Here is a 26,599-nt window from a genome sequence, read left to right as displayed (position 1 = left end):
CTCCACTTTCCACCGCTCAAATGGCAGAAAACCGTTAAATTCAAATCTGAGATACCAGGCGCACAGAAATCAGCAGAAGGTCGCTGGTTTTTTTTAATTTCTCGTTTTTTCTTGTTTCTCTTTGTTTCTCGTTGCTCTCTCTTTTCGCTCTAATTTTTCTCATTTTCTGCCTCCACTTTCCACCGCTCAAATGGCAGAAAACCGTTAAATTCAAATCTGAGATACCAGGCACACAGAAACCAGCAGAAGGTCGCTGCTTTTTTTCGTTTTTTCTTGCTTCTCTTTGTTTCTCGTTGCTCTCTCTTTTCGCTACAATTTTTCTCATTTTCTGCCTCCACTTTCCACCGCTCAAATGGCAGAAAACCGTTAAATTCAAATCTGAGATCCCAGGCACAGAAACAGAGAGGCGCTCTTTTTTTTCTTTTTTTTCTTCTCTTGTTTCTCGTTGCTCTCTCTTTTCGCTATTTTTCTCATTTCCGCCTCCACTTTCCACCGCCAATGAGAAAACTAAATTCAAATCTGAGAACCAGGGCACAGAAATCAGCAGAAGGTCGCTGGTTTTTTTAATTTCTCGTTTTTTCTTGTTTCTCTTTGTTTCTCGTTGCCTCTTTTTTCGCTCTAATTTTTCTCATTTTCTGCCTCCACTTTCCACCTATGGCAGAAACCGACATTGTGGACAGGCGCACAAAAGAGCAGAAGGTCGCTGCTTTTTTTAAATTCTCGTTTTTCTTGTTCTCTTTGTTTTCGTTCCTCTCTCTTTTCCTAATTTCTCTCATTTTCAGCCTCCACCTTCCACCGCTCAATGGCGGAAACTCAAATCTGAATTACCAGGGCGCAGAAATCGGCAGAAGGTCGCTGTTTTTTTTAATTTCTCGTTTTTTTTGTTTCTCTTTGTTTTCTTCTCTCTCTTTCGCTCTAATTTTTCTAATTTTCAGCCTCCACTTTCCACCGCTCAAATGGCAGAAAACCGTTAAATTCAAATCTGAGATACCAGAACGAAAACAAAAGGTCACTTTTTTTTATCTCGTTTTTCTTGTTTCTCTTTGTATTTCGTTGCTCTTTCTTTCGTCTAATTTTTCTCATTTTCTGCCTCCACTTTCCAACGCTGAATGGGCAGAAAACCTAATTAAATCGAAGGAGAGCAATGAAATACAAGGACAGAAAACGGGTCCCAGCGACCCTTTGGGTTCGGGTGGGGGGAAATTGAAAATTAGAGCGAGGGAAGAAAGCGAAGAGAATTTAAAAAAAGCAGCGACCTTCTGCTGATGTCGCCTGGTCTCCATTTGAATTTACGGTTTCTCTTAGCGGGGGGGGGGGGGGCGCGGGGACCCACTGGGGGAAAGTGGAGGCAGAAAATTAGAAAAATTAGAGCGAAAGGAGAGAGCAATGAAATACAAAGAAAACAAGAAAAAAACGAGAATTTAAAAAAAGCAGCGACCTTCTGCTGATTTCTGTGCGCCTGGTATCTCAGATTTGAATTTAACGGTTTTCCTGTCATTTGAGCGGTGGAAAGTGGAGGCAGAAAATGAGAAAAATTAGAGCGAAAGGAGAGAGCAATGAAATACAAAGAGAAACAAGAAAAACGAGAATTTAAAAAAACCAGCGACCTTCTGCTGATTTCTGTGCGCCTGGTATCTCAGATTTGAATTTAACGGTTTTCTGCCATTTGAGCGGTGGAAAGTGGAGGCAGAAAATGAGAAAAATTAGAGCGAACGGAGAGAGCAATGAAATAGAAAGAGAAACAAGAAAAAAGAGAATTTAAAAAAAGCAGCGACCTTCTGCTGATTTCTGTGCGCCTGGTATCTCAGATTTGAATTTAACGGTTTTCTGCCATTTGAGCGGTGGAAAGTGGAGGCAGAAAATGAGAAAAATTGTAGCGAAAAGAGAGAGCAACGAGAAACAAAGAGAAACAAGAATAAACGAGAATTCAAAAAAAGCAGCGACCTTCTGCTGATTTCTGTGCGCCTGGATCGATTTGAACGGTTTTCGCCATTTAGCGGTGGAAAGGGGGGAAGAAAATGGCGGGAGGAAGAAAGAGAACGGAGATAAAAACAGCGACCTTCTGCGATTTCTGTGCGCCTGAATTTGATTAACGGTTTTCGCCATTTGAGCGTTGGAAGTGGAGGCAGAAAATGGAAATTAGGGGGCGAAAAAAAAGAGAAACAAGAAAACGAGAATAAAACAGCGACCTTCTGCTGATTTCTGTGCGCCTGGTATCTCAGATTTGAATTTAACGGTTTTCTGCCATTTGAGCGGTGGAAAGTGGAGGCAGAAAATGAGAAAAATTGTAGCGAAAGGGAGAGCAATGAAATACAAAGAGACAAGATAAAAACCAGCGACCTTCTGCGATTTCTGTGTGCCTGGATCTCAGATTTGAATTTAACGGCTTTCTGCCATTTGAGCGGGAAAGTGGAGGCAGAAAATTAGAAAAATTGTAGCGAAAGGAGAGAGCAACGAAATACAAAGAGAACCAAGAAAAAACGAGAAATTAAAAAAACCAGCGACCTTCTGCTGATTTCTGTTCGCCTGGTATCTCAGATTTGAATTTACCGGTTTCTGCCATTTGAGCGGTGGAAAGTGGAGGCAGAAAATGAGAAAATTAGATCGAAAAAAGAGAGCAACGAAAACAAAGAGAAACAAGAAAAAACGAGAAATTAAAAAAACCAGCGACCTTCTGCTAATTTCTGTGTGGCCTGGTATCTCAGATTTGAATTTAACGGTTTTCTGCCATTTGAGCGGTGGAAAGTGGAGGCAGAAAATGAGAGCAATTAGATCGAAAAATGATAGCAACGAAATACAAAGAGAACCAAGAAAAAACGAGAATTTAAAAAAAGCAGCGACCTTCTGCTGATTTCTGTGCGCCTGGTATCTCAGATTTGAATTTAACGGTTTTCTGCCATTTGAGGGGTGGAAAGTGGAGGCAGAAAATGAGAAAAATTAGAGCGAAAAGAGAGAGCAACGAGAAACAAAGAGAAACAAGAAAAAATGAGAATTAAAAAAAGAAGCGACCTTCTGCTGGTTTCTGTGCGCCTGGTATCTCAGATTTGAATTTAACGGTTTTCTGCCATTTGAGCGGTGGAAAGTGGAGGCAGAAAATGAGAAAAATTGTAGCGAAAAGAGAGAGCAACGAGAAACAAAGAGAAACAAGAAAAAACGAGAATTTAAAAAAACCAGCGACCTTCTGCTGATTTCTGTGCGCCTGGTATCTCAGATTTGAATTTAACGGTTTTCTGCCATTTGAGCGGTGGAAAGTGGAGGCAGAAAATTAGAAAAATTAGAGCGAAAGGAGAGAGCAATGAAATACAAAGAGAAACAAGAAAAAACGAGAATTTAAAAAAACCAGCGACCTTCTGCTGATTTCTGTGCGCCTGGTATCTCAGATTTGAATTCAACGGTTTTCTGCCATTTGAGCGGTGGAAAGTGGAGGCAGAAAATTAGAAAAATTAGAGCGAAAGGAGAGAGCAATGAAATACAAAGAGAAACAAGAAAAAACGAGAATTTAAAAAAAGCAGCGACCTTCTGCTGATTTCTGTGCGCCTGGTATCTCAGATTTGAATTTAACGGTTTTCTGTCATTTGAGCGGTGGAAAGTGGAGGCAGAAAATGAGAAAAATTAGAGCGAAAGGAGAGAGCAATGAAATACAAAGAGAAACAAGAAAAACGAGAATTTAAAAAAACCAGCGACCTTCTGCTGATTTCTGTGCGCCTGGTATCTCAGATTTGAATTTAACGGTTTTCTGCCATTTGAGCGGTGGAAAGTGGAGGCAGAAAATTAGAAAAATTAGAGCGAAAGGAGAGAGCAATGAAATACAAAGAGAAACAAGAAAAAACGAGAATTTAAAAAAAGCAGCGACCTTCTGCTGATTTCTGTACGCCTGGTATCTCAGATTTGAATTTAACGGTTTTCTGCCATTTGAGCGGTGGAAAGTGGAGGCAGAAAATGAGAAAAATTGTAGCGAAAAGAGAGAGCAACGAGAAACAAAGAGAAACAAGAAAAAACGAGAATTTAAAAAAAGCAGCGACCTTCTGCTGATTTCTGTGCGCCTGGTATCTCAGATTTGAATTCAACGGTTTTCTGCCATTTGAGCGGTGGAAAGTGGAGGCAGAAAATTAGAAAAATTAGAGCGAAAGGAGAGAGCAATGAAATACAAAGAGAAACAAGAAAAAACGAGAATTTAAAAAAAGCAGCGACCTTCTGCTGATTTCTGTGCGCCTGGTATCTCAGATTTGAATTTAACGGTTTTCTGTCATTTGAGCGGTGGAAAGTGGAGGCAGAAAATGAGAAAAATTAGAGCGAAAGGAGAGAGCAATGAAATACAAAGAGAAACAAGAAAAACGAGAATTTAAAAAAAACCAGCGACCTTCTGCTGATTTCTGTGCGCCTGGTATCTCAGATTTGAATTTAACGGTTTTCTGCCATTTGAGCGGTGGAAAGTGGAGGCAGAAAATTAGAAAAATTAGAGCGAAAGGAGAGAGCAATGAAATACAAAGAGAAACAAGAAAAAACGAGAATTTAAAAAAAGCAGCGACCTTCTGCTGATTTCTGTACGCCTGGTATCTCAGATTTGAATTTAACGGTTTTCTGCCATTTGAGCGGTGGAAAGTGGAGGCAGAAAATGAGAAAAATTGTAGCGAAAAGAGAGAGCAACGAGAAACAAAGAGAAACAAGAAAAAACGAGAATTTAAAAAAAGCAGCGACCTTCTGCTGATTTCTGTACGCCTGGTATCTCAGATTTGAATTTAACGGTTTTCTGCCATTTGAGCGGTGGAAAGTGGAGGCAGAAAATGAGAAAAATTAGAGCGAAAAGAGAGAGCAATGAAATACAAAGAGAAACAAGAAAAACGAGAATTTAAAAAAACCAGCGACCTTCTGCTGATTTCTGTGCGCCTGGTATCTCAGATTTGAATTTAACGGTTTTCTGCCATTTGAGCGTTGGAAAGTGGAGGCAGAAAATGAGAGAAATTAGATCGAAAAAAGAGAGCAACGAAATAAAAGAGAACCAAGAAAAAACGAGAAATTAAAAAAACAGCGACCTTCTGCTGATTTCTGTGCGCCTGGTATCTCAGATTTGAATTTAACGGTTTTCTGCCATTTGAGCGGTGGAAAGTGGAGGCAGAAAATGAGAAAAATTGTAGCGAAAGGAGAGAGCAATGAAATACAAAGAGAAACAAGAAAAAGGAGAATTTAAAAAAACCAGCGACCTTCTGCTGATTTCTGTGTGCCTGGTATCTCAGATTTGAATTTAACGGCTTTCTGCCATTTGAGCGGTGGAAAGTGGAGGCAGAAAATTAGAAAAATTGTAGCGAAAGGAGAGAGCAACGAAATACAAAGAGAACCAAGAAAAAACGAGAAATTAAAAAAACCAGCGACCTTCTGCTGATATCTGTTCGCTTGGTATCTCAGATTTGAATTTAACGGTTTTCTGCCATTTGAGCGGTGGAAAGTGGAGGCAGAAAATGAGAGAAATTAGATCGAAAAAAGAGAGCAACGAAATACAAAGAGAAACAAGAAAAGACCAGAAATTAAAAAAACCAGCGACCTTCTGCTGATTTCTGTTGTGGTATCTTCTGGTATCTCAGATTTGAATTTAACGGTTTTCTGCCATTTGAGCGTTGGAAAGTGGAGGCAGAAAATGAGAGAAATTAGATCGAAAAAAGAGAGCAACAAAATACAAAAAGAAACAAGAAAAGAGGAATAATTAAAAAAAAAAAAAACAGCGAACTTCTGCTGATTTCATTGTTTCCTTTCTAAAGTGAAGGTTATGTCACAATTTCACATCAGCCAACTGGGAGTTTCATACAAACCAGCTATTTCATACTAGCCAGTTTGGAGGATTAACAGAAGTAAATTCCTACTTGGAATCTTTGCAATAAATACTAAATATTTAATTGGACACTCACAAACATAAATATTAGTAAATCTCAGCCGGGCTTTGGCCCACACAAAAGTACCATAATAAATACAATGCATAATAACACATAAATAATACCCCCATACCCAAAACGTAGTACTTCGCGGCTTTAGGCTAAAAATGTATAGTCGAAGGCTACGGCTACGCCTCGCTCTTTTGTCGATTCTGCATGACCTGGCGCAGTTGCGGGAACGTGCTCTTCGTCTGTGCTGGATGAAGACGAGCACACAGAGATGTGAATGGCTCGTACAGTGAAGGACGCTCCATACCATTGACTGTGTAGTGCTTGATCCGCTCCCGCTGGCACCAGATGTTTGCCCGGTCCATAATCTTTTCGACGGGATTGGGCATTGCTGGTGTCGTGTCCCTTTTACCCCGGGCCCGCACATTGGCCAGTACAATGACGGGGATTTCCTTCTTTTCCTTATGCTTGTCAATGTCTGTCTTAATGTCCGCCAGCATATCTAGGCTTCGTGGATCGATGGGGTCATAGACCAATACGAATGCGTCAGGGAATTGTAAGTAGTGCCGAGGCAATTGGGCCGCCTGCTCGCCCTGCAGTCCAGCCGTGTCGTAGATGCGTAGCGTCTCCCGAGCGCCTCCACGACCAGTGTCGACACTGGCAACATAGATGTCCTCAATGGTAGGATGGAGTTCCTGAAGCGAACAAAATTATGCTTAAATGAACGCCTTCGAATGTAAATATGTATGTGGTTTAGGTATTTAGCGTGGTAGGGGGTGTGGCAGCCGTAAATGGTTTGTATGCTGCCCCACTTAGGCTGTGATAAATCTTGTTTTGTTTACTCACTGTGTCCGGATTCAGGTTGCCATAAACCAACTGCTCAATTACTGTCGTCTTCCCCACGCCTTTCATGCCACATACCAACACTTTGCCCACTTTACCAATTTTCGCATTGAGCATTTCTTTTTTTTAGTTTTTTCTTTTTGGATTGTTGTCGTCGTCTTGTTTATATCAAATATCGATATGTATTGTTTTGTTGACAATATATTTGAAGGTGATAGTTTTTCGGAAGCTATCGGCGTTTGATTTCGAAAATATCAATATAGTAGCCGAGTGTGACTGTATTTTATGATGATAATTATAATGAGCAATGCAATCCTTGAAACATTGGATCTGCTTTAACAATGGAAGCGTTTATTTAGTTTTGTACCATTGTGTACGTTTGATTTGAAACTGTGCTGCAGCCCTGACATAAATCACGAATACTTTTGTGTATAGTAAAGTCGCGTTCATCGTACCATCAGTAATATCGATACACCTAATTGGATGTACATTGTACAAAGGTAAATAAATATTTATTGCAGCCTCAATTCGCTGTATTTGCGAATTTGTATTTTAAACGTGAGTTGTTGGGGCAGTCGGCCCTGCAGAGCGAGAAACCATGCATGAGGATGACTTGAAAAATCAATTAACGATTGCGCGGAATGAGATTAACAATTTGAGGTGCGTGCAAGTCTTCCTATTCTTGTTGTTAAAAATCGAGTTTATCAGCGATTGATTAACTTGAATACGCAGGCAGCAAGTGCGGAATCTACAGCATGTGCAGCGCAAGGACATCGAAACAATAACCCGCCTGCTAGAGGACTTTCGATGCGAAGGCTGTTCGAGCAAGCAGAATGCCAAGGCCAAGGACGTCACTGCCAATGACAAGGCGGAGGCGGCGCCCGGGCTTCAGGGTCAGGTGCGTCTGACCATCAAACACATAATACACACACAATTTAAACCAATGCTAAACCGTAGGACGTGAATGGCAGTGGCACCAGCAACAGCAACGAGGAGTCTGCTCACTTTCGTCCGATTGGCATAATACGAACAGCCTTTCCGGAGAAGCGCGCCGTGCCGAGGCAATCGATTGTGGGCAGCCGCCTACGTAGCCTTATACAGCTAAACGATGGAGTCTTTACCAACCCGGAGCACTCGCTGGAGGGACTGTCTGACTTCTCACACCTGTGGCTGATTTACCACTTCCATCGGAACAATGCCCATCCAAAGGCCAAAGTGGCACCCCCGCGACTATGCGGGGAACGAGTTGGAGTTTTCTCCACCCGCTCGCCCCATCGGCCGTGTCCCATCGGCCTGTCGTTGGTGGAAATTGAGAAAATTGAAAATGCTACCATCAGTTTCTTTGGTACGGACATGGTGGATGGAACACCTGTGCTGGACATCAAACCGTACATTCCATACTACGATGCGCCAGCCTTGAGCACCGACTCAGGTATGTGTGGCGCATGCGAACCTGTACAGTCAATCAAAGATTTTGGCCTCGTGGCAGGTCGAGCCTCTGCTGGTCCGAATGAAACCAGCCTGGACTTTTACGACTCCCGTCAGGAGCCCGACGGAGAGGAGTCCGATCTGGAGCTATACGGTGCCGCCGGATATGCGGTCAACAACATCAGCGCCGATGCGATTTTGCCACCACCGAGCGCCGTACGCGTCCCCAACTGGGTGGTGGCCAGCCATCGGCTGAGCGTTTGTTTTAACGAGAACGCCGAGGCCCAGCTAAAAGAGTTGCAGGTCGAAAAACAGTGCATCGTGGAAATCTTGGAGGCGGATCCGCGTTCAGTGTACCTGCGCACAAAATACGGCTCTCAGATCTTCACTTTCCAGCTAAGTGAGGTCACCGTGACGTGCAAGTTCGATGACAAGGCCGCCACGGTGACTGTTGTGCAGGTTCGACGCAATGAGAATGTGCAAGTGGTCGCACTGGACGGCGATCAGCGCAGTGCTTAATTTATAGTTGTTTTCTCGGATGGCTTTGCAGGGCAGGAGATATGTGTTTAGCTTAAGTATTCCGTGTTTAGGAGCTTTGACGTTTCGATTTTGCTGTAGGACTCAAGACATTCTAAAATATATTTATGCTGCTTGTTTCTGAAGAAAAAACATTTGCTTTTTAATATTATTCATTAAGGGCGGAGGCAGTCCACTGTACTTTTGAGTATTATGCATAATTAAAAATAACTTTCTTTCAGCACAAAAATGAGCGAAATGTCCTGGAAGGACTTCTTGAGCCAGGCCCAAGAGTTTCTCAAAATGTCCGAGCAGTTGGGTGATGGCTGGGTCCTACATGAGAAGGTATTTCGAAATCTCACATTATTGTATCATTAAATATTAAAAATGATCTCCCTTTTAGGACGCCAGTGAGCCCAACACGTTCCTCAAGTACAGCCACAAGATTAAATGTAAAGAGTCCAAAGATGGGGATTTGAGTCTCATCAATGTGGAGTATCACATAGTCTATAGTGTGTCGTACCAAGTGCCCATGCTATTCTTCCAGGCACATCGATCAGGTATTATGATCAAATAATCAAATGATGTATCCACTTCAAGATCTAATTCCAGACGGAAGTCTTCTGGACTTGGAGGCCACTTGGCGTGTCTTTATGCCAGAGACGGCTTCCAAAGATCTCTATCAGATGCTCACCCAAGCGGACCATCCTGTGCTGTCTCGTCCGTTCATGGCCCTGCATCCGTGTCGCACAGCGCAAGTGCTCGATCAGTTTGGACAGCCGAGTGCCAACCGTGTGCTCACCTTCATCAGCCTCTACGGACCGCACGTGCAGCTGCTACTGGCGAATGCCTATGGACTGAACAAATGAAAAGAATGCCCGGAACTACATACATGTGTGGATAATTCGTATTTATTTGTGGTTGTTTTAAACATTGATTACAGGAGTATACATATGTGGATATTAAGATGCTTTTGGGGAGAGGGGACCTCTATGTTACAGTTTTACATTCGATTCGCTACATTTTATACGGTTTGACCTTTTCATTGAATATGCTACATATATTAGAGGGCATTCCAGTGCCGCTTCCCTACTAGAACTTGGCACAAGTGAACATCCAAATTGTAAAGTAAATAGGGGGGAACAACTAACTATATCTCGGGTTAAAGTTGTACATATACATATGTATGTATGTTGCACTGATACATCTACATTTGTCAAGCTTAAATCAAGCACTGCAAAACGGAACAAAGATAATATGTAGCGTACTATGTAGTTAACAAGTTCCACTTGTCCATTCGGTTATTTTCATTCGTAATATCAGATAAATGTTGCATATTTTCGATCATTTCGATCTGTATGTATATCTAGAGCTAAGCATAGATAGGTATGTATATGTGTATGTATGTATATATCCTTAGGTCTAATTGTACTGTACACAAGCTAGACCATACTCGCTGTGGAGAGGCTATGCTTCGGTTCCCTAATGTTAGGTTTTTCATTTATAATTAATGTTAACTGGCTACTGTGTGGCATTTGCTGATCCTCAACGCCAAAGCACGAGAGGCCACGTCTTTCGACGCGACTTCGGCTCCATGGGCGCGAGGGCATCGCATTGAAAATGTTTTTTTTGCAAAATTAAATAGATTTATATGCATATATTTACTTTGTTTCTGCACTTGTAATCCAACGAAATACATGCAATACACGTACACGTACACATACATACATTGATAAGAGTATAACTGCTATTGACTGATTGCGGGTCTGTTTAGTGCGGCACTTGCAACAAAAGATTCGAAGACAGTTGGAAGCTGTGGACAGGCATGTTTCGGGAGAGAGAGGAGTGATCAAGGGCATCGCATCAAAACCTTTCGAGTGGAAGAGTTACCGCTGTCAACGCTATACAATTCTCCTCACGGTATCAGCATTTAGCTAGTTGAAAAAAAAATAAAATATAAATATTAGATATAGTTCTCAAAATTATTTACATATATGTTACATACTTTTTTAGGGCCTATTGGACTGCTGATCCTCTCTCGCCGAGTGCCTTAAATTGATCCCCAGCACCTTAATCTATGGAATATAGAATATCTATATCTATTTCGTGCCGCATCAAATATTTTTACAACTTAAAATTTTCAGAATCTAATCTGGGCTTGCAATATTTACTGAGGTGCTTCTATATTCATTTACTACGAGTACATGTGTATATTCGTATATTTCTGCGATAACTATGCATACTTGGAATGTTTTCTGTTCTGAATTTATTGGGATACAATTGTGGATGTTGTTGGCCTATTTCTGACTTATCTAAGAGTATTGTATTTAGCATTAGCACATGTAGTATATATGATTATATGAAGTATTATATCTCGTCTGTTCTTTGTTCTCATCTCGATATATATACTCTTATATAAAAATTCATTTAAAGCTTCACCATTTAATTGATATTTGTATATCAAATTACATTTCTTTAATATAGTTCTATATACAGTAAAACAAGATAAAGTAAAATTCAGAAATTTGCCCCACAGTGGTGGATGCGGAAATACGCGACAGATCATGATATGTTTCATTTTGCGGATCGTAATCCGATCCAACACCCACCCTCTGCAGGGGCAGTCCTCTAATGATGACGGAATAAATTACTTAAGTCTAGGTATACGATATATGTATCTGCCTAGTCTAGGCTTAAAATTCGCACTACACTGCTGCTTCTTGCTGTTTCTCTTTGTTCTACTTGCAGTTTGTTTTGTTTTGTTTTGTTCTGTTTTGTTGTTGGTTGTTGGTCTCATTTCAGTTGCGTTATTGGACAAGTTTTCGTAATCGTTTTTTAAAGTGGTCTTAAAATATGGTGTAATAAATATGTATATGTATAGTATATGTATGTATGTAAAGCATGTGTATGCATTATACATCTAAAGCCTTCACATGGTTAACACTGACGCGTATTTATGTATATTGGGGTTTTGGGGTTGGGGGCTCTTCCGATCCCCGTCTGGTATTTACACGGATCCCATCGGAGTGGAATGGATTCGACTCGTTTTGTATATTTGGCTACACTAAGACTAGTTGTAAAGCTCTGCAACTCACTCGACATATAAATACAATACATCATAAGCACATCTATCTGTATATAGAATGAAACAAAATTCAAGTAAACCTCATCGAGACGAGCCGTTGCTATCTGGGGGCTAAAGCTATGTATGCTAGGCTATGTTATGGACGGTGGTGCTCCTAGTAACGATCCGAAATTCATCGTCATCCAGCTCATCGGCTGACTCGGTGGCCTGTCGGCCCATAAAGTCGGTCGATGCGCTGCGCCTGAATCAGCTGCACAGCATATTGAAGAAGCCGCGTCCTTTCTCCGATCTGGGGGCCATCAGCATGGGCACCTGGTTCTTGTGGGTCACCTTGATCTACGAGGAAAGAAAGATCAATATCATTGGGATCTGGGTTCAACGTCCGCTCTTACCGTGCAGGGCATCTGCATCCAGGGCTCGCCGTCGATCTGCATAGGAAAGGTCTTTTTCGTCTTGATTATGACCTCACTGCACTGCGCCAGACGGCGACCGGAGGCGCGCAGACCCGTCCGCACCTGGCCCATATGCAGGCAGTTCTCCAGGCCGATCACTTCGATCAGGCGATCACCGATATCTGCAGTAGACACGCGCTAGAGATGCTCGAAACAATGGTATCGAATATGCCCACTCACCCTGAATAGCCACCGAGAGATCCACGGAGTTGAAGCTGGTGGCAGAGAACTCTTTGTCGCTGGACTTGAGCTTCTTGCTTTTGCCAAAGGGACCGGCGCTCTTGCGCATCCGCTTCTGGGACAGGTGCTCGCCCCATAGGTTGGAGCCACCATGGGTGTAGGGGATATTGAGCAGGGCCACTCCCTGCAGGTGGGGGCCGTTGGCAAGGTCCAAGGCCACACCGTCACACTGTAAATATTGAGTGAATGTTGAGCGCTTCCTTTTCACTGGTAATCCATTTATAATTCAGAAGGAGGAAAATTCAATCGAACAACCCTTCAGATATCCCCTGCCAATGCTCCCCGCCACTCACCACAATCTCGATGCTCTCGTGGAGATTCTTGCAGGATGCTGCAAACGTCTCGGACGTTGCATATTCGAAGTACCAAAGTTTGTTCTTCATCCGGCTGTTGAATTTGTGCGGATTCTTCTCCCGCTCCAAATGAAACTTGACGCAGATGGCGGCATCCTGTGGAAATACAATCAGCATTGGAATGGGCTCAGCCAAAAGGTCAGCATCGAATCGATATTCATGGTCACGTTCTGCGATTGCATAGGCAAAGTTCGCAATCTTTCCCGCAGAACCAATTAGATGGACGCATCTTCAACGACAACCAAGTGCAGGGGCCATCTATTCAATAAAATATAAATATTTCCTCCCCAAAATAGTAGCAAAATGTACGTCGATGCATCTTCCTCTAGGTATTAGAAATTTCCGCTAAGGAATCTGGCGAATTTCAGCTCAAGGAAACAAGCTGACAAGAAAAATGCTAATAATTTCTCCCGTAGAAAAGCAAAACATTTATGGGAAAAGGGATAGATATAAAAGGGCCGGATCAGGCTTCACAAATCGAATATATATGTATTTGAGAAGCTTAAAGTTCGAACAGAGATGGTTGAAGGTAAGTTTGCTCAAGGCATCACTAGCGACAGCAGAGCGTGTACGAGCGTACTTCATGCTGAGCCACGTGAAGGGGTGCAAAAGGTGGATGTTTACTTTACGCAACAGCAGGTGGCATGCTGCAAACGGGAGCTTCATGGAGATGCAGGTCTGCCTCTTATCGGACAGCATCCAAAAAGGGTTTCAGCATTTTAATTGCATATATTCCGTTGCGTGTCCGACTTACGCCCGGTTACGCATACGTCACGTTGCACCTTCGGTAGGCCCATTTTTTATTCATGTCAAAGTACGAGTACACAGGGCTCTCTGTTCAGGGCCTTGGTGGAGCCTGGCTTTCAATTATGGTCTGTTGCTTTCACAGCAAATAAGATTTATTACCGCTCCAGTGCAAATTAAATTGTCAACATGAGCGGGCACGCGTCTGCCTGTCCGGACACGCTGCAAACTGAAAAATCGACGAAAACTTTTTAATTAGCTTGCACAGCCACCCCCCTCCCTCCAAAACTGTCACTTTCCGCTTCATGCACGGCCAGGGTGGTAAACTAATTTAGTGACAGCCCCAGCTTATTAGCATGCCTCGACCGCACTATACCTATTAGTCAGGCAAGAGCCAAGGCAAGAGGAGAAGGCGGGTGGGGTGGACGCAACGGGCAGGCAATGACAGCTTGTTTGCATTTGGGGGTCGCCTTCGGCAAAGTTTGGCACAAATTTTGATTGGCTCTAAGTGAGCTGAGTTCGAGGGCGTGGTGGGGCGGGGTGGCGTGTGATAATGAAATAATTTGTAAACTCAAACTGGAATATCTTGCAGCTAAGGCAGGGGCCCTAAAATCCCCCCAAAGCCTTGGGATGGCGCCGCTACTTAAAAGATATACAGGGAGGTGAGCATAGTGCCCCATAAAATGCACATCAAGCCCGTTATCTCTAACCGGGAGACATAAAACTCGGGCTCAAGTCAAAGTCACAGCCATTACATATGCTGTGTTGTATTCTGCATTCTGCCTGCCTTGGGGACTGTTCCAGGAGGCTTCTGCAGCGCTGTCAGCTTCATTTCGTTCCCATTCCACACCATCCTTCCACGTTCTTTTGCCCGCTTTTATCATCAACTCAACGCACAAGTCTGCGCTCAACGTCAATTGTTTGACGTTAAACCAAAGAGTCAGCGTGAAATACTTTTCATTCTGTATTACCCCATGGCAGGAAGTAAGAGGATGATGTATGGGAGGGATTCCACTCCCCCAAGGAAGCTCTCCCTGTGCGACTTTGGCCACTTGTGTGGGGCACACAACACTCCTCCTAGACGAGACAGACACATGTACCCGCACAGATACATAAGTGTTAAATGGATTTCGTGATGGGAGCGGGCTGACTATCTGGTCGGGTCTGACAAGTGAGATCCCAACAGGCACTACAGCACCAGCAATAACATCATTGCCGACAGTTTGCTGTAGACGCCTACTGTTTAAACAGACGCACATCAAGTCATAAATAAACTAACACCCACACTTTGATGGGGTTTTTATTTCGGTTTTTGGTGCGGATTTTGTGGGATCTTCACGACATGGCACGGCACAGCCCGGAGACAGTCAGGACAGGATAGCACAGGACAGGACAGGACAGGACAAGGCACGCAATTGTGGGGGAGCATTAGGCTGATTTCAGTTGCGCAAGGGAGCGCAAAATGTTTGCACAAAAAGGATTTCAGCCTTAGCCGCCACTTGACAAATGGTGTGACCTTACTGAGCATACACATACACACACACACACACAGAACAGACAGAACCCACCGAACCATATGGGGATTGAACGTATTTACACACTCGCCAAATACGGGTACACAGGCGGGACCACGTCTTGGCCGATTTGTACACACATTTCCGCCTTATTTGCCGTTCATTTCATTTCATTTTTGCCGTCGTTTTGCGGACAGGCTTCTCTGGCTCTAAATTTGTCACTTAACGCTGCTTTATGGCCGCCTTAAATCCTCCCCTGATAAACGAACTGCAGGCGAGTATCTCTGATTTTGTGGAATGCTCTTTCCTGCTCCTATTCCTGCCCTTTCATTTCTCGTATCATACTAAATTATTCAAAGACCTGCCCCTGATGTGAAACTTTGCAAACTTTTATCCTTTTTTCTTTTCTTTCCTCTCATTTCTATTTATTGCCTTCCCGGAGTATATCTGCGAGTGTGTGTGCGTGTGGGCGTGCGGAAGAGCGGAAGGGCGGGCATGTTTGTCCCTGGGGCACAGTCTGTTACTTTTTCCCGACTTTGCGGTGCCTGCCGTTGACTTGGGCAGTCACTAATTTAACACTTGCTGGAAATTATAATGAGACAAGTTTCGTCCGGCTGTGACCAGGTCGCAGCTTGGCTACCTATTAATTTAAACGTTTTCCGTCATTTGGGGAGCCACTGTAATAGGAAAGGAAAATCTAATATCGGAATATAGCTAAGCATCCTTTTGGGAGTCGGAATTTTCAATTGGCAAAGCTAGCCAAATGAATCATGCCATGGAGCAAGCAAACAGCACAAATTGCACCTCATCCGGGTCCGGGTCCGCATCTGCCTCCACCTCTGCTCACTCCGATATCAGGGCAACTGGCAATCGAACACAGCGATGCATCAATGATGCAAATGCGCAGCTGATGATTGTGTGCTTAACTCTTGCCACCTCGTTTGCATACGCTGATGCTGCTGGCTCTGCTACTGACTCTACTCCCTGCCTCCGTTCTGTTTCTGTCTCTGTCTCTGACTCTGCCTCTGACTGTTCTTATCTGGGTCTCTGTTCGTACGAGAATCCGTATCTGTAGCTGCCACCTGCCTCTGGGCCTGGCAACTAAAATTGCACCGGCACCTGGCCACTTTGCATGCAAAATGTGTTGCAATGTGGTACTGGCACACTCTCCTTGACTAATCGCCGGGCATAGCTCTAACTCTGTCGCTCTGGGGTATATGGTAATCGTTATTCAGCCTTGTTCAATTCATTCGCACCCTGTGCCGCCTTCTAGCCATAGCCCCATTCCCATCCCCATCCCCTCTTTGCGTACGCTTTATTGAAACGCCATTGTTTGAGTTGATTTTCCTTTCGTTCGTTTCTGGTTCGTTTTTTGGGTATGAATGGAACTGAAGCGTATTCCCAGGAAATTTACATGCCAAAGAGCTTGCCTTTTCTTTATGGTTTCATTTTGTTGCCTTTTAGGTCTGCGGTTTGATTTCACAATTTTCCCTGTACCACTACCACTACCACTCCCATACCACCCACACCCACCCGATGGAACGGAACGGTCGCCCCGGGTAAGCCGGAAATATGCGGTCTCTTGGCCAGAATGCTGAATAAATGATTAAGTCAATTTATATGAATTATTGAGCAGCGCCGAGTCGTATGTTCCCTCTTTTGCGTTCCGCGAGCCGTCTGTAGATTTTCTGTTAATCTTATTGCAAGGACCGTGATGTTTGAGACCTTTGCTAGCCCATTCAGAAGGTGTTTAATGCTCAAATCTCCACAAATTATTTCAACACCTCATTGACAAACATGAAGGGATTGCCAAGCCTATGTTTTCTTCCACATTTTCTGCTTCGAAACATGATTCTTGTGCTTTTAGTTAGAGAGTTGTAACTATGGTCCTAGTTGCACAATAATTGACACTTTAATGGACAGCCCTCTAATCTAATCTGCCGCAAAATGGAACATGTGAACGGAAAATGTGAATGGAAGCGCTTGGCGAAGCATCTGAAATGTGACCCAAATAGAGCTGACACTAACAGAGACAGATGACAGCGACATTGTCCACGCATGTACGTAGGCATAATTCAAAGCTGGATATCGGACTCGCAGCTCTCATATGTCCCCCGACTGGGAGTGCAATTCATTCAAACGCAAAATGGAACTTACCACGCCGACGGAGAAATAATTGTTGATAATATTATACGGCACTGTGCAGTCCTTGTCCGACTGAACTTTGATGGGCTTCTGTGGCATGCTGCATGGGGCGTTCGGTGTTGTTGGTGTGATGGGTGTGATGGGTGTTTGTGGTGTGCTGGGCACTTTGGCATTGCTATTGCCATTGCCTGTTGCTGTTGCTCGATAGCGGCTTCTGCTGCACATCGTCCCCGTCCCCGTCCTCCTCCTCTTCGTTGTTGTCGTCATGGTCGGACAAATCCAATGACAATGTAATTTGCTGTTTAAGGATGTTGTTTTGCTTATTGCGCTGACTGTTATTATCGCTTTGATTATTCCCAAACGATGGTGCTGCTGTTGCAACTTCCTCTCCAGCATCCGCTGCGAATTCCTGTTGAAGTGGTTGCTGCAGCTGCTGCTGATGCTGCTGGTGCTGGTGCTGGTGCTGCTGCTTCTGTTGTTGCTGCTTGTGTTGCAACAGCAACGTCTCGAGTGATTGCTTTTCTGTTTCATCTGTCCTTCTGGATGGTATTTGCAGGGTTTCCGCTTCATCTCCAGCCCCAGGCCTCACCTCTCCATCTCCATCTCTATTCGCATCCCTTTCAGCATCCGACTCCTCCCCTTCCATCGATGGCTGTGGCTGTGTATTTCCACCGCTGCTGGTGTTGCTGCTGCTGCTCCTGCTGCTCAGCGTGCCCCTCAATGTTGTCCTCATGCGCTTCGATTCGAACGTGGACATTGAAATGCTCTTGGTGGTTGTCGTTTTCGTTGTGGTTGTGGTGCTGTCTCCACCTGCATCCTGCTCCTGCTCCTGCTGAAGGTACTTCTGCTCCTCCTCCTCCAGCCGGAACTCGGTCGCTGTTGCCATCATAATCGATGTGGCAGATGTGGCCGCCGTTGGCTGCTTGCCAGCGATGTCGCTGCTGCTGCTGCTCTGGCGCTGAGTCTCCTGAATCTCCTCAAAGCGTTCGATCAGCGATTTGTCAACCACAACACTTTGCGACAGCTCAATCACCTTCTGCATGTTGGAGTGCAGCGTCACCTGCGGGAAATCGGATGGTGGAAACTTCAGTTAGCAATCGGCAGACCATATCACGTAACATCCCATTGCCCCAGCACCCAAATGGTCCCCCTGCCCACCCCCACCGCTCACAAAACATGTTTAGGGCTGCCAGCATCAGCATTTGACCAGGGACAGGACCAGTACCAGGTTCACGCCCACTCCACGCCCACTCCACACCCTTTAATCAGGACGAAATTAGTTTGCGTAATCGCTTTGGGGATTGCAAACCCAATCGAATTCTTGCGGTTAGGTGTGCGTGGTAAGCGCTTTGTGGTTGATAATTGGATTCTCTGCCGTCTGCCACATGTGCGGTATATGAGGGGGGCATACTTCTGGGAATTCGCAGATCGATTTACAACCATGCTCCTGCGGAAGGAGCACTTCCTCTGGATGTGGATGGTAGACCTTAGCTTACCTTGGGTCGGAGCTCATCCGTTGCCGGTGTGTTGGTCACCTCGATGCTCCAGCGATCCAGCATCACGGTGGAGGCACGCTTGATCTTCTCCATCAGCTTGGGGATGTTCTCGCCCTCGTAGCCACCGCCCCAGCGTAGGCAGCGGGCCAAATCGTTGCCCGTTCCCAACGGAATGACGCCGATGGCGGGTTGAGTGGCCAGTTCAATGGAATCTGTAGGAGATTGGGGCCCATATATAACCATGCAAGACGGACCCAGATGTATCCACCACTACTCACCCATGGCCTCGAGCACCCAGCCAACGGTGCCATCGCCGCCGCAGCAGATCACCTTGAAGTTGGGCAGATCCTTGAAGAGCGTGAGGCCTGGCAACGAGAAATGGCGAAAAATCAGCATCAGATGGATCACTTCCGACCGGATACGCACCCTCTTTGGGTCCCCCCTTGGACAGGTCGTACACCTGGCGGGGATTGAGCATGTACTGGAACTTCCGCAAGATGCGATCCCCCTGGCGACCGCCGCTCTTGGGATTGACGAACACCAGAAGAGGGCAGCTCAGCTCGTCCGGCGGCGTTATTTGGAAATGCGTGGCCTGGTGATGATGCAGTTGGGATTTCTGGTTACGATCGCAATTTAACAAGCAACAGAAGGCAGTAAAGGGGACAAGGGTCGAAGCAGCAGTTCCAATAAATTTGTGCAATTTTAATGGGGGAATGCAAATTTTAATGTTTTATGGATTATTATTAGCCAATTTTTGGGATTTCAGCGACAGCCAATTTCTCTGTATGATTTCTAATGGGGTAATCAATCAGCTTACCTTGTGCGCTTGATTGACCGAGCGCTGACGATCAAGGACGGCCGGACAGATGGCCGTGGGGGGTACAACCAGCTCCGCGTTCTCCCCCAGCGTGCATTCCTTCTTCACCGACGAGGCGCAGCGGTTGTGGAGCTGCCGTTGAGAGAATGAGAGAAGAGAGAGAGAGAGAGAGACCAAGGTGTCAGAGTGGATGGACAAAAATCAAATTAGCCAAAGTGCAAAAAAGCCTGAAAATGGCGAAAAAATCCAGAGCCTAGCAGGGGAGACTGTCGCGGCCAGAAATGGTAAGCTCTAATTCAATTTTCACTTCATTGCTGGCCAAGGGCTTTTCCGAGCAGAATGGCGTGGAGTGTGGCTGCTCTTAAGTGTTCATTTTCCCCCCTAATGAATGCAATTAAAAGTTTGTTAGCGCGAACCAACGAAAAAAAATGGTTAATTTCGCCTCGAATGAGATTTAGCGCGGATTTCCATTTAAATGCCAATTTTCTGGCAGCAATTTGGGAGTTGCCTTTTAGTTGCTGGACCATTGGCTGCCCTTTTCAAATGAATTAATTCGAGTTATTCATTTACATACAATCAAATCATCCATACAGACGATGGATGTGGAATTTCCATTGAAACTTCCTCCACAAAATTTAGTCCAACGAATGCCTTGGACTCATCTCACTCGCTTGCACTAAATTGTAGACAAACTTCTGAAGTCTTTAAGCCCATCACACGTACTATCTCTACTCCTGAATCCCTATAACATTCTTGGATATTGACTGTCAAAAGGTTTGGCAACTGTTTGGCTTACGACGAATTTGCAGATGCAGCAGCAGCATCTGAGGAGGAAGTTTTTCGGCATTCGTTTGGGTTGCTGTTCTTGCTTGTCCTGCTTCCGTCGCTGTGCAACCAACAAATTCTGCATTTTCTCCGCTGTAGTTGTCAATGACACAAAATATAGTTGGCAGAACACCGCTCCCATAGAGCGTATGGCAAAAGTGTGGCATGCAGCAGAGGCAGTAGAACAATTTGCCCGATACGTGACAATTTGCCAGCCATAACGAAGCTAGCAGCTCATGTGTGTGTGTGTGACTCTCTGGATGTGGTTCCGGGTCTGGATGCGGTCTGCAGTCTGCGTGTGTGTATGTCTCCTTCTGGCTGGAATCACAGCTCCCATAAAGAAAGACAGAGTGCTGTGGCAAAGGCTGCCTTGTTGATCGAAATAAGTGGAATTTCTAGTTTTTACAATCCCGGAATCCCAAAACAATGCAGGCACTCTCGTGTTCAGGGTACGGTAACTCGCTTTAGCTCTGATTTACTCTTGTTCTGACCCACACAAATCCGATTAGCACGCACTCTGAATGCAATATCTCTATCGTGTGCACCAAAGTCAAAGGGCAGCTGAAAGCAAACTCAATCTACGTGGCACCATACTCACCATCATGTGGCACCAGCGGCAGGTGAGGCCCGTGATGCCGTGGTAGGCCTTAATTCGCTTGCGGCACTTAGAGCAGCGTCCGTAGCAGTTGCCCTCCACCCAGTGGTGCAGCAGGTCTCCGCCGCACTTAGGCTTTTTTGACTTCACATATGTGTTGATGCAGGAAGCTGGGGCATGCTGCACGCATCGCTCGTGGACCGTGTACTTGCACACTGTGGATAGAGAGAGGTTATAAATTCCATCAACGGCAATAAGTAGCTATGAGTAAATACAATTTCTGGCAGTCCACGGGAGACCGTGGACACCAGCATTTTCATATCAGAACTAAGGTCCCGGCTGTTCGATATGTGAATCCTGATGTTGCAGGATTCTGCTACCAATACGCGGGCTTTCTTCTAAGTTACCATGAAGATAGCTGTCTGCTTATCTGAAGCATTTATCCGCAGCAATTCAAAAGTTTTTGCTACAATGACTTGCGGCAGCTCTCAGACCATCGGACAGTCGCGGACTGTCAGGGTCAGTCGGAGGACCAGGCTGAATCAAATGTATGCAAACCCGTCGCTGAACTTTAAATGGCCGAGTGCCATTTGAAATGAACAAGCTATCAGATGGAACCAACCCAGGTATGTTGTCGATGGAGATTTTGCACTGCACTGGAGTAGACAATTTCCTGCTGGCAGATGCAGAACAGGCGCGGTGTAGGAGGGGTGGGGTGGTGAGAGGGAGGGATACTTACACACACAGCAGAGACCCTTCTTTCCCAGGCCCACCAGCATGTTGAGGCACAGGTTGCAGTAAGCCGGCTTGCTGAAGTGCTTCAAGCGCCACACGTGGATGCCATCCTCCTTGAGTGTGGTGCTGTCGACACCTACATCGGGATGGAGACACAGAGAGAGAGAGGTGAAATGTTGTCACTTTGCATGGGCGTTGTGTAGCAACGCAGTAGGAGGCACGAGTGGCAGATGATGGTTTTTATCTTCTCGTTTTTTTTTCGTTTTCGTTGGGCTGGTAGCTCTGCAAATGACTTGATTATTACGGCAGCAGTAGCAGCAGCCAACCAGTCACAGGATCACAGGAGGAGGAGGAGGGAGGAGGAGGATGACACTTGGGAGTAGCAACTGGCAGATTACCCACCTAAGAGCACGAGGAGTGGAATGGTTGTCATGCCACCGCGCTGCCACTCATCCAGGGACACTGTGCCATCGGCGTCGTAGTCAATTTCAACCATCATATCTTGCAGTATCTGTAAGTAGAGACAAGAGGATGTTCCGGATTGCAGTGACTCGTAAAGTGGAGAGAGAAGCTATGCTAAAGAAGCTAATTTGTAAGTAAAATATAAAAGATTTCAAGTGGGAGAGAAGGAAAGAAAACATTCTGTTTGGAGTATACTCTTCCAAGCAAAATAAAATACGAGTACATTTACAAAAAAAGGATCCGCCATCAAATTTCTTATCTTCATCGCCTAATGCACATACTCGTACATACAAATGTACATATACTCGTACGGAAGAGCATTGTCAGATCGATTTCCTAGCCTTTTACCATTTAAGATTCCGGGTAGGGGTGGGAAGGGGCGATGAAGGTTGGCCGACTTTTACACAGAATGGTATTCCACCTCCGAGTCCATTTGCTGTTTCTTGGGGAATTTCATATTCAGCCCGGAAATGAATTTCAGAATTATGCAACTCATTAAGTGCTTTGATTATTTTGTGGCCCAGACGAAGGAAAGTCCCTCCTATTATGGGGAAATGGGAAAAGGGCTCAACTTGCTCGACTTGCTCAACCCGACTTTCCTTTCAGCCGGACGCAGGCAAAAATATTTTGATTAAAATATTTTCTGTGTCTGCTTAGAATTTAAAGTATGCGTCGGCAGCCCAGTCGTGAAGTCATGATGGAAACGAGACTGGAACTTCAACGGGGCCACGGGGCCACGAGTACGAGCACCCAAAGGAACGGCAAGAAACAGCAAGTGGAAAGTGGATAGGGAATGGGAATGGGAATTGTGCTGGAATCATTCGGCCATAGCCAGGGGTAGTTTGTTAATTGAGTTTTGTGGCGCTTTGACTTTATTTGCGGTCGCAGTTCTCCCTTTCATTTTTTTTTCTTCGTATATTCTTGCTGTGTTTCCTGGCTTTGCCGGCTTAGAGCGTGTTCCCTTTGCCGTTGTTGGTGGAAAACTATTAAGTCGCCTATGTGTGCTGTCAGTTGTGGCAGCACCACAAATTTGCGGTTGAAATGGAAACCGAGTCGGAGCAACACAAAGTTGACTGTCCAACAATAAAACGAAATTAATTTCAAGGGGTTTGTTGCTTCTGTTTCGGTTCTGTTGCAGCTGAATATGTTGGTAAGTAATTGAAAAAGTTTTATTGGAATGGATTGGGCGGCCATTGAGCAGTGGGTTTTGTAAATCGTGACCACAAAAGAGCTTATCGCATTGGTGGATAGGATCGAGCAAGGAGCGGTGTGGTCTATGTTCGTGTAAGTGGATTTTGCACTGCATTGATTGCAGTTGTCTGCAGGTAATGCATTTTTAATGTAAAGCGGATTTAAAAGGCGCTCCAGTGCGGAAACTGAACCGGAATGGTGGTGAATCGGATGACTGGGAATCGAAATACGTCTGGGAAATGAGAGTCAACTTACCGGCCGCAGCTCGCTGACATCCCAGCCGAGGTATTCGGCTACTGCCATCATCTGATTGACAATGGCGTCCATTTCGGCGGTGTCCAGGACGCCGTTGCTGTCCGTATCGTACAGCCGGAACATGACTGAAATGAAATGCCATGCAACGCAATGAATAAATGAGTATCAGTTCGAAGGGCAGTGTCCAAGGTCTCACTCACATTCCAGCTTGTCCTCCGGCCGTCCAGCTTCGAGCAGTGATAAATAGCAGACGACATCCTTGAGCGCAACCTTAAGGGTCAGTGGATCAAAATGGGAAAGTTTGCGCGCCAAGAGCTTAATGTCCGCTGCAAAAGTAGGGGAGAATCGAATGAGTGTCGCATACAGTGTGCGGCAAAAGTGTGTGCAAAGTGCATTCATTAAACACTGAGTGATGAAGTGCCTGTCCTGTCCTGTAGTGTACTGTCCAGTCTCGTCCCGTCCCTTGTGCAATTGACAGCTGACAATAAGCTGATGCCGGACCTCATTATGCTAAATGTTAATTGCCAGCACTTGACCAGAGGAATAACAATAATGGGAATAGTAATGGCAAAGGCCAGCCCAGCTCTTAATAAAATTTGCGAGCAGATGCCAGTGTTTCAATTTGTTTTGCAATATAATGCGGAAAGTTTCTCCCTAATATTTTGAGCCTGGTCTCCAAAAAGTTTTCCCATCTCATGCCCCAAATACTTTCGAAGCTCTGAACTTTGTTTCTCAATCATCATTATCGCGAATTTACTCTTTTTCTAATCAAAGTTCAATATCGATTTTGTTGTTATAAAATTAAAGACTTTACAATTTCAAAATGTATGAAAATCAAAGGGAAATTACTTGGAAACTCTGTAAGGCAGGAAGTTCCGACTCTCCATCTCTCCCTCTCCCTCTCTCTCTATCTTTGTCTTTGTTTGAGTCTGTAAATGAATGGCTTCCATCTTTTATGATTTTGACAGGCTATTTGTGAGAGTGTGTGCTGCTGCTGCTGCTGTTGATGTTGTAATATATATGATAATGCTAATGGAGGAAGGCAGAAAGACGAAGAAATTCTCCATAATTCCTCATAAGCTAGACAAACACCCAAGCAGATCCGAGTGCGAATAAGGGAATACGACGAGTATCTTTAGCTAATTATGTTTGCTTAATGGCGAAACGTTTGCTGGCAATAAATTAAAATATTGGGATCCACATACATATACAGCAACAATGTTAATATTTGTCTTTGATATTAATAACTAAATGTGACCCGAGATGAGAATTTCTCTTGGCCAGAACGAGGGCTAATGTCAACTTATTTGCCGGGATACATTCGAACTAATAAATTTAATTCCCCCGCACACAGACACGAGAACGAACACACTGACAGACAAAAAGCTAAGCAAAACTAATCCAATTAGCGCTTTAGGCTGACCCACATACACACATACAGACATACAGACAGAGCGGCGAAGTGAAGCCCATGTTGTACTTAATATATAATGCTAATAGGAAATTCCTGCCGCTGCTCCACTTATTTGGGCTGGCGTTTGCCTTTTGCCTTCTGCCCCAAACCCAATTTTCGGCCCGTACAATGCCAGCCAAAATGCCTGGAAAAATGCGTGAAACTGTTGGCCAACAGCGACAAAAGGACAAAAATAAAAAGGAAGGCAAAAAGAAAAAAAAAAGAGAGGCAAAAAAAAATAAAATTTACGTTCATTAATCATTCTTGTGCACATTTCAAACGAAGTGAAATGAATGAAAGCAAAAAGGGAAACAAAACGAGGCCAGACACCGTACTGAACAAGTGAGGAGAGGCCTGACTCTGAAGACCGAAGTCTATGATACCCTTAAAGATATAGAGTTTCTATGGCAGCTATATGATATAGTCCTCTGATTCTAATGAACTCTGCCAGTAGTTTGTGTATCCAAATACTCGTATATGTAGTATTCAGATAGTAATAATGAGATTAACTTATTTATATACAGCGTATAGCACTTAATGGCACTGGATATTCTTGCTTGCAAGCTCTTAGTTAAAATTATAATACCCCTCTGCGGCAAGGTTACAAAATGCCAAATGAAAAACGAAAAACGAAAAATTCCGCTGCATACTTTCAAGCCGCAATTGCGCCCAAAGAGCCCGCGCTCTGTCTTTGTGTGTGTTCGTTGTTTGAGTGTGTGCTGGAGGGGTAGTGTGGGTGCGAGTGTCTCGCAATAAATGTTAATTTAACGCAGGCCCGCGCTTCGAATTTTACGAGTCGCGCCAGCTACAGCGCCAGTTTGTGAAATGCAAAAATGTTTCTAATTGGGCGTTGATTTACGACACGATCCCTGAGACAAGAGAAGTTCCTTGGCTTCATTGTATTGGGTTGAAGCTGAAACCGGATGAGGGTCTGACTTCCGCCAAGTTCTCTTGCTCTCTGCTCGCTGCTCCCTTCTCCATAATTTATGAACTCCTGAATTAGCGAAAAGTCCGCGCGCTGGCTTCCTTTCGCGCGGATGTCTGCTCTTAGGGTCCCTCCCTCGGTCGCCTAATTAGCAAGTTCGCGAAAAAGATAACTAGGCAAACGTATAGCAACGTGACTACAGTCAGTGCCTGACCAATGCTTCTGCACTTTAATTCAAGCAATCAAGCGGCAAAGTGTCGCTGCCATTGCATCCACACATCACATGCTGATTGCACAATGAGCGTCCTAATTGGAAAGCGACTCACATCGCCCGCCTGCACATGGTAATCAAAATTTCGGAGGACAAAAGGAGCGGCATTCGGGAGGGGAGAAACCTAATTAATACTCACTATCAATTTTGCAATTAACTGAATTGCTGCTCTTCTTCGAGGAATTGCGCGACATTTGCGAGTGGTTCGTCTGGGAGTGCGAGGGACTCGAGTCCACGGAGCGGCGGGACGGATTGCTCGCCTGGAACATGCTGGGACCGCTGGCCAAGGGGCTGGGCGTCACCGTAAGCATCGGATGAACGCTGCCTGTTGGACGAGTCAACACAATGGAGAGTCACTCACATCGTAGTCGCCCGAAGGCC

General features: G+C 44.8%; 4 protein-coding genes across 5 annotated transcripts in view; 2 read left to right on the top strand and 2 right to left on the bottom strand.

The window, feature by feature from the left end:
• Positions 1–5,722: 5,722 nt before the first annotated feature.
• LOC111077025 (NF-kappa-B inhibitor-interacting Ras-like protein) lies at positions 5,723–6,904 on the bottom strand. Its single transcript, XM_022371136.2, has 2 exons — positions 6,720–6,904; positions 5,723–6,568 (listed from the first exon to the last, which is right to left on the bottom strand). Exons 1-2 carry the CDS (start codon positions 6,831–6,833, stop codon positions 6,053–6,055), a joined length of 630 nt encoding a protein of 209 aa, XP_022226828.1. The 5' UTR covers positions 6,834–6,904; the 3' UTR covers positions 5,723–6,052.
• Positions 6,905–7,000: 96 nt separating this feature from the next.
• Positions 7,001–10,517, top strand: LOC111077027 (ubiquitin-like-conjugating enzyme ATG10). Its single transcript, XM_022371139.2, has 4 exons — positions 7,001–7,216; positions 8,903–9,005; positions 9,064–9,220; positions 9,273–10,517. Exons 1-4 carry the CDS (start codon positions 7,200–7,202, stop codon positions 9,527–9,529), a joined length of 534 nt encoding a protein of 177 aa, XP_022226831.2. The 5' UTR covers positions 7,001–7,199; the 3' UTR covers positions 9,530–10,517.
• LOC111077023 (tRNA (adenine(37)-N6)-methyltransferase) lies at positions 7,200–8,794 on the top strand. 2 transcript variants are annotated; one of them, XM_022371133.2, is made up of 4 exons: positions 7,201–7,376; positions 7,449–7,614; positions 7,674–8,148; positions 8,206–8,794. In XM_022371133.2, exons 1-4 carry the CDS (start codon positions 7,315–7,317, stop codon positions 8,661–8,663), a joined length of 1,161 nt encoding a protein of 386 aa, XP_022226825.2. In that variant the 5' UTR covers positions 7,201–7,314; the 3' UTR covers positions 8,664–8,794. The 2 variants fall into 2 exon arrangements, with proteins under 2 accessions (XP_022226824.2, XP_022226825.2); XM_022371132.2 differs by having other exon boundaries at positions 7,200–7,376; positions 7,674–8,794.
• Positions 10,518–11,124: 607 nt separating the features above from the next.
• LOC111077022 (diacylglycerol kinase 1) overlaps positions 11,125–26,599 on the bottom strand; it is a 36,427-nt gene continuing 20,952 nt past the window's right edge. Inside the window, exons 7-22 of the mRNA XM_041593080.1 lie at positions 26,358–26,543; positions 23,770–23,895; positions 23,570–23,694; positions 22,064–22,172; positions 21,666–21,797; positions 20,930–21,141; positions 19,507–19,638; positions 19,116–19,305; positions 18,968–19,054; positions 18,690–18,901; positions 17,382–18,253; positions 17,206–17,350; positions 12,731–12,886; positions 12,378–12,606; positions 12,138–12,319; positions 11,125–12,081 (exon numbers count right to left, since the gene is read on the bottom strand). Coding sequence (XP_041449014.1) covers positions 11,992–12,081; positions 12,138–12,319; positions 12,378–12,606; positions 12,731–12,886; positions 17,206–17,350; positions 17,382–18,253; positions 18,690–18,901; positions 18,968–19,054; positions 19,116–19,305; positions 19,507–19,638; positions 20,930–21,141; positions 21,666–21,797; positions 22,064–22,172; positions 23,570–23,694; positions 23,770–23,895; positions 26,358–26,543 — 3,185 coding nt within the window. The 3' untranslated portion in view covers positions 11,125–11,991. The remainder of the gene's footprint in view (positions 12,082–12,137; positions 12,320–12,377; positions 12,607–12,730; positions 12,887–17,205; positions 17,351–17,381; positions 18,254–18,689; positions 18,902–18,967; positions 19,055–19,115; positions 19,306–19,506; positions 19,639–20,929; positions 21,142–21,665; positions 21,798–22,063; positions 22,173–23,569; positions 23,695–23,769; positions 23,896–26,357; positions 26,544–26,599) is intronic.

Source organism: Drosophila obscura, unplaced genomic scaffold (genome assembly GCF_018151105.1).
Source record: "Drosophila obscura isolate BZ-5 IFL unplaced genomic scaffold, ASM1815110v1 contig_186, whole genome shotgun sequence".
NCBI classification, from domain to species: domain Eukaryota; kingdom Metazoa; phylum Arthropoda; class Insecta; order Diptera; family Drosophilidae; genus Drosophila; species Drosophila obscura.
The sequence above is the reverse complement of the archived record's forward strand: the minus strand, read 5'-3'. Positions and strand labels throughout refer to the sequence as shown.

What these genes read in the sequence shown, in the direction of transcription:
- LOC111077023 (XM_022371132.2), top strand. Translation starts at nt 7,315, where the DNA reads ATGCATGAGGATGACTTGAAAAATCAATTAACGATTGCGCGGAATGAG. An exon ending in AATGAGATTAACAATTTGAG is followed by an intron (nt 7,377 to 7,448) that starts GTGCGTGCAAGT and finishes TTGAATACGCAG; the next exon opens with GCAGCAAGTGCGGAATCTAC. An exon ending in CGCCCGGGCTTCAGGGTCAG is followed by an intron (nt 7,615 to 7,673) that starts GTGCGTCTGACC and finishes GCTAAACCGTAG; the next exon opens with GACGTGAATGGCAGTGGCAC.
- LOC111077027 (XM_022371139.2), top strand. An exon ending in GCTGGGTCCTACATGAGAAG is followed by an intron (nt 9,006 to 9,063) that starts GTATTTCGAAAT and finishes TCTCCCTTTTAG; the next exon opens with GACGCCAGTGAGCCCAACAC. An exon ending in CTTCCAGGCACATCGATCAG is followed by an intron (nt 9,221 to 9,272) that starts GTATTATGATCA and finishes ATCTAATTCCAG; the next exon opens with ACGGAAGTCTTCTGGACTTG.
- LOC111077025 (XM_022371136.2), bottom strand. Translation starts at nt 6,833, where the DNA reads ATGCTCAATGCGAAAATTGGTAAAGTGGGCAAAGTGTTGGTATGTGGC. An exon ending in GCAACCTGAATCCGGACACA is followed by an intron (nt 6,569 to 6,719) that starts GTGAGTAAACAA and finishes TGTTCGCTTCAG; the next exon opens with GAACTCCATCCTACCATTGA.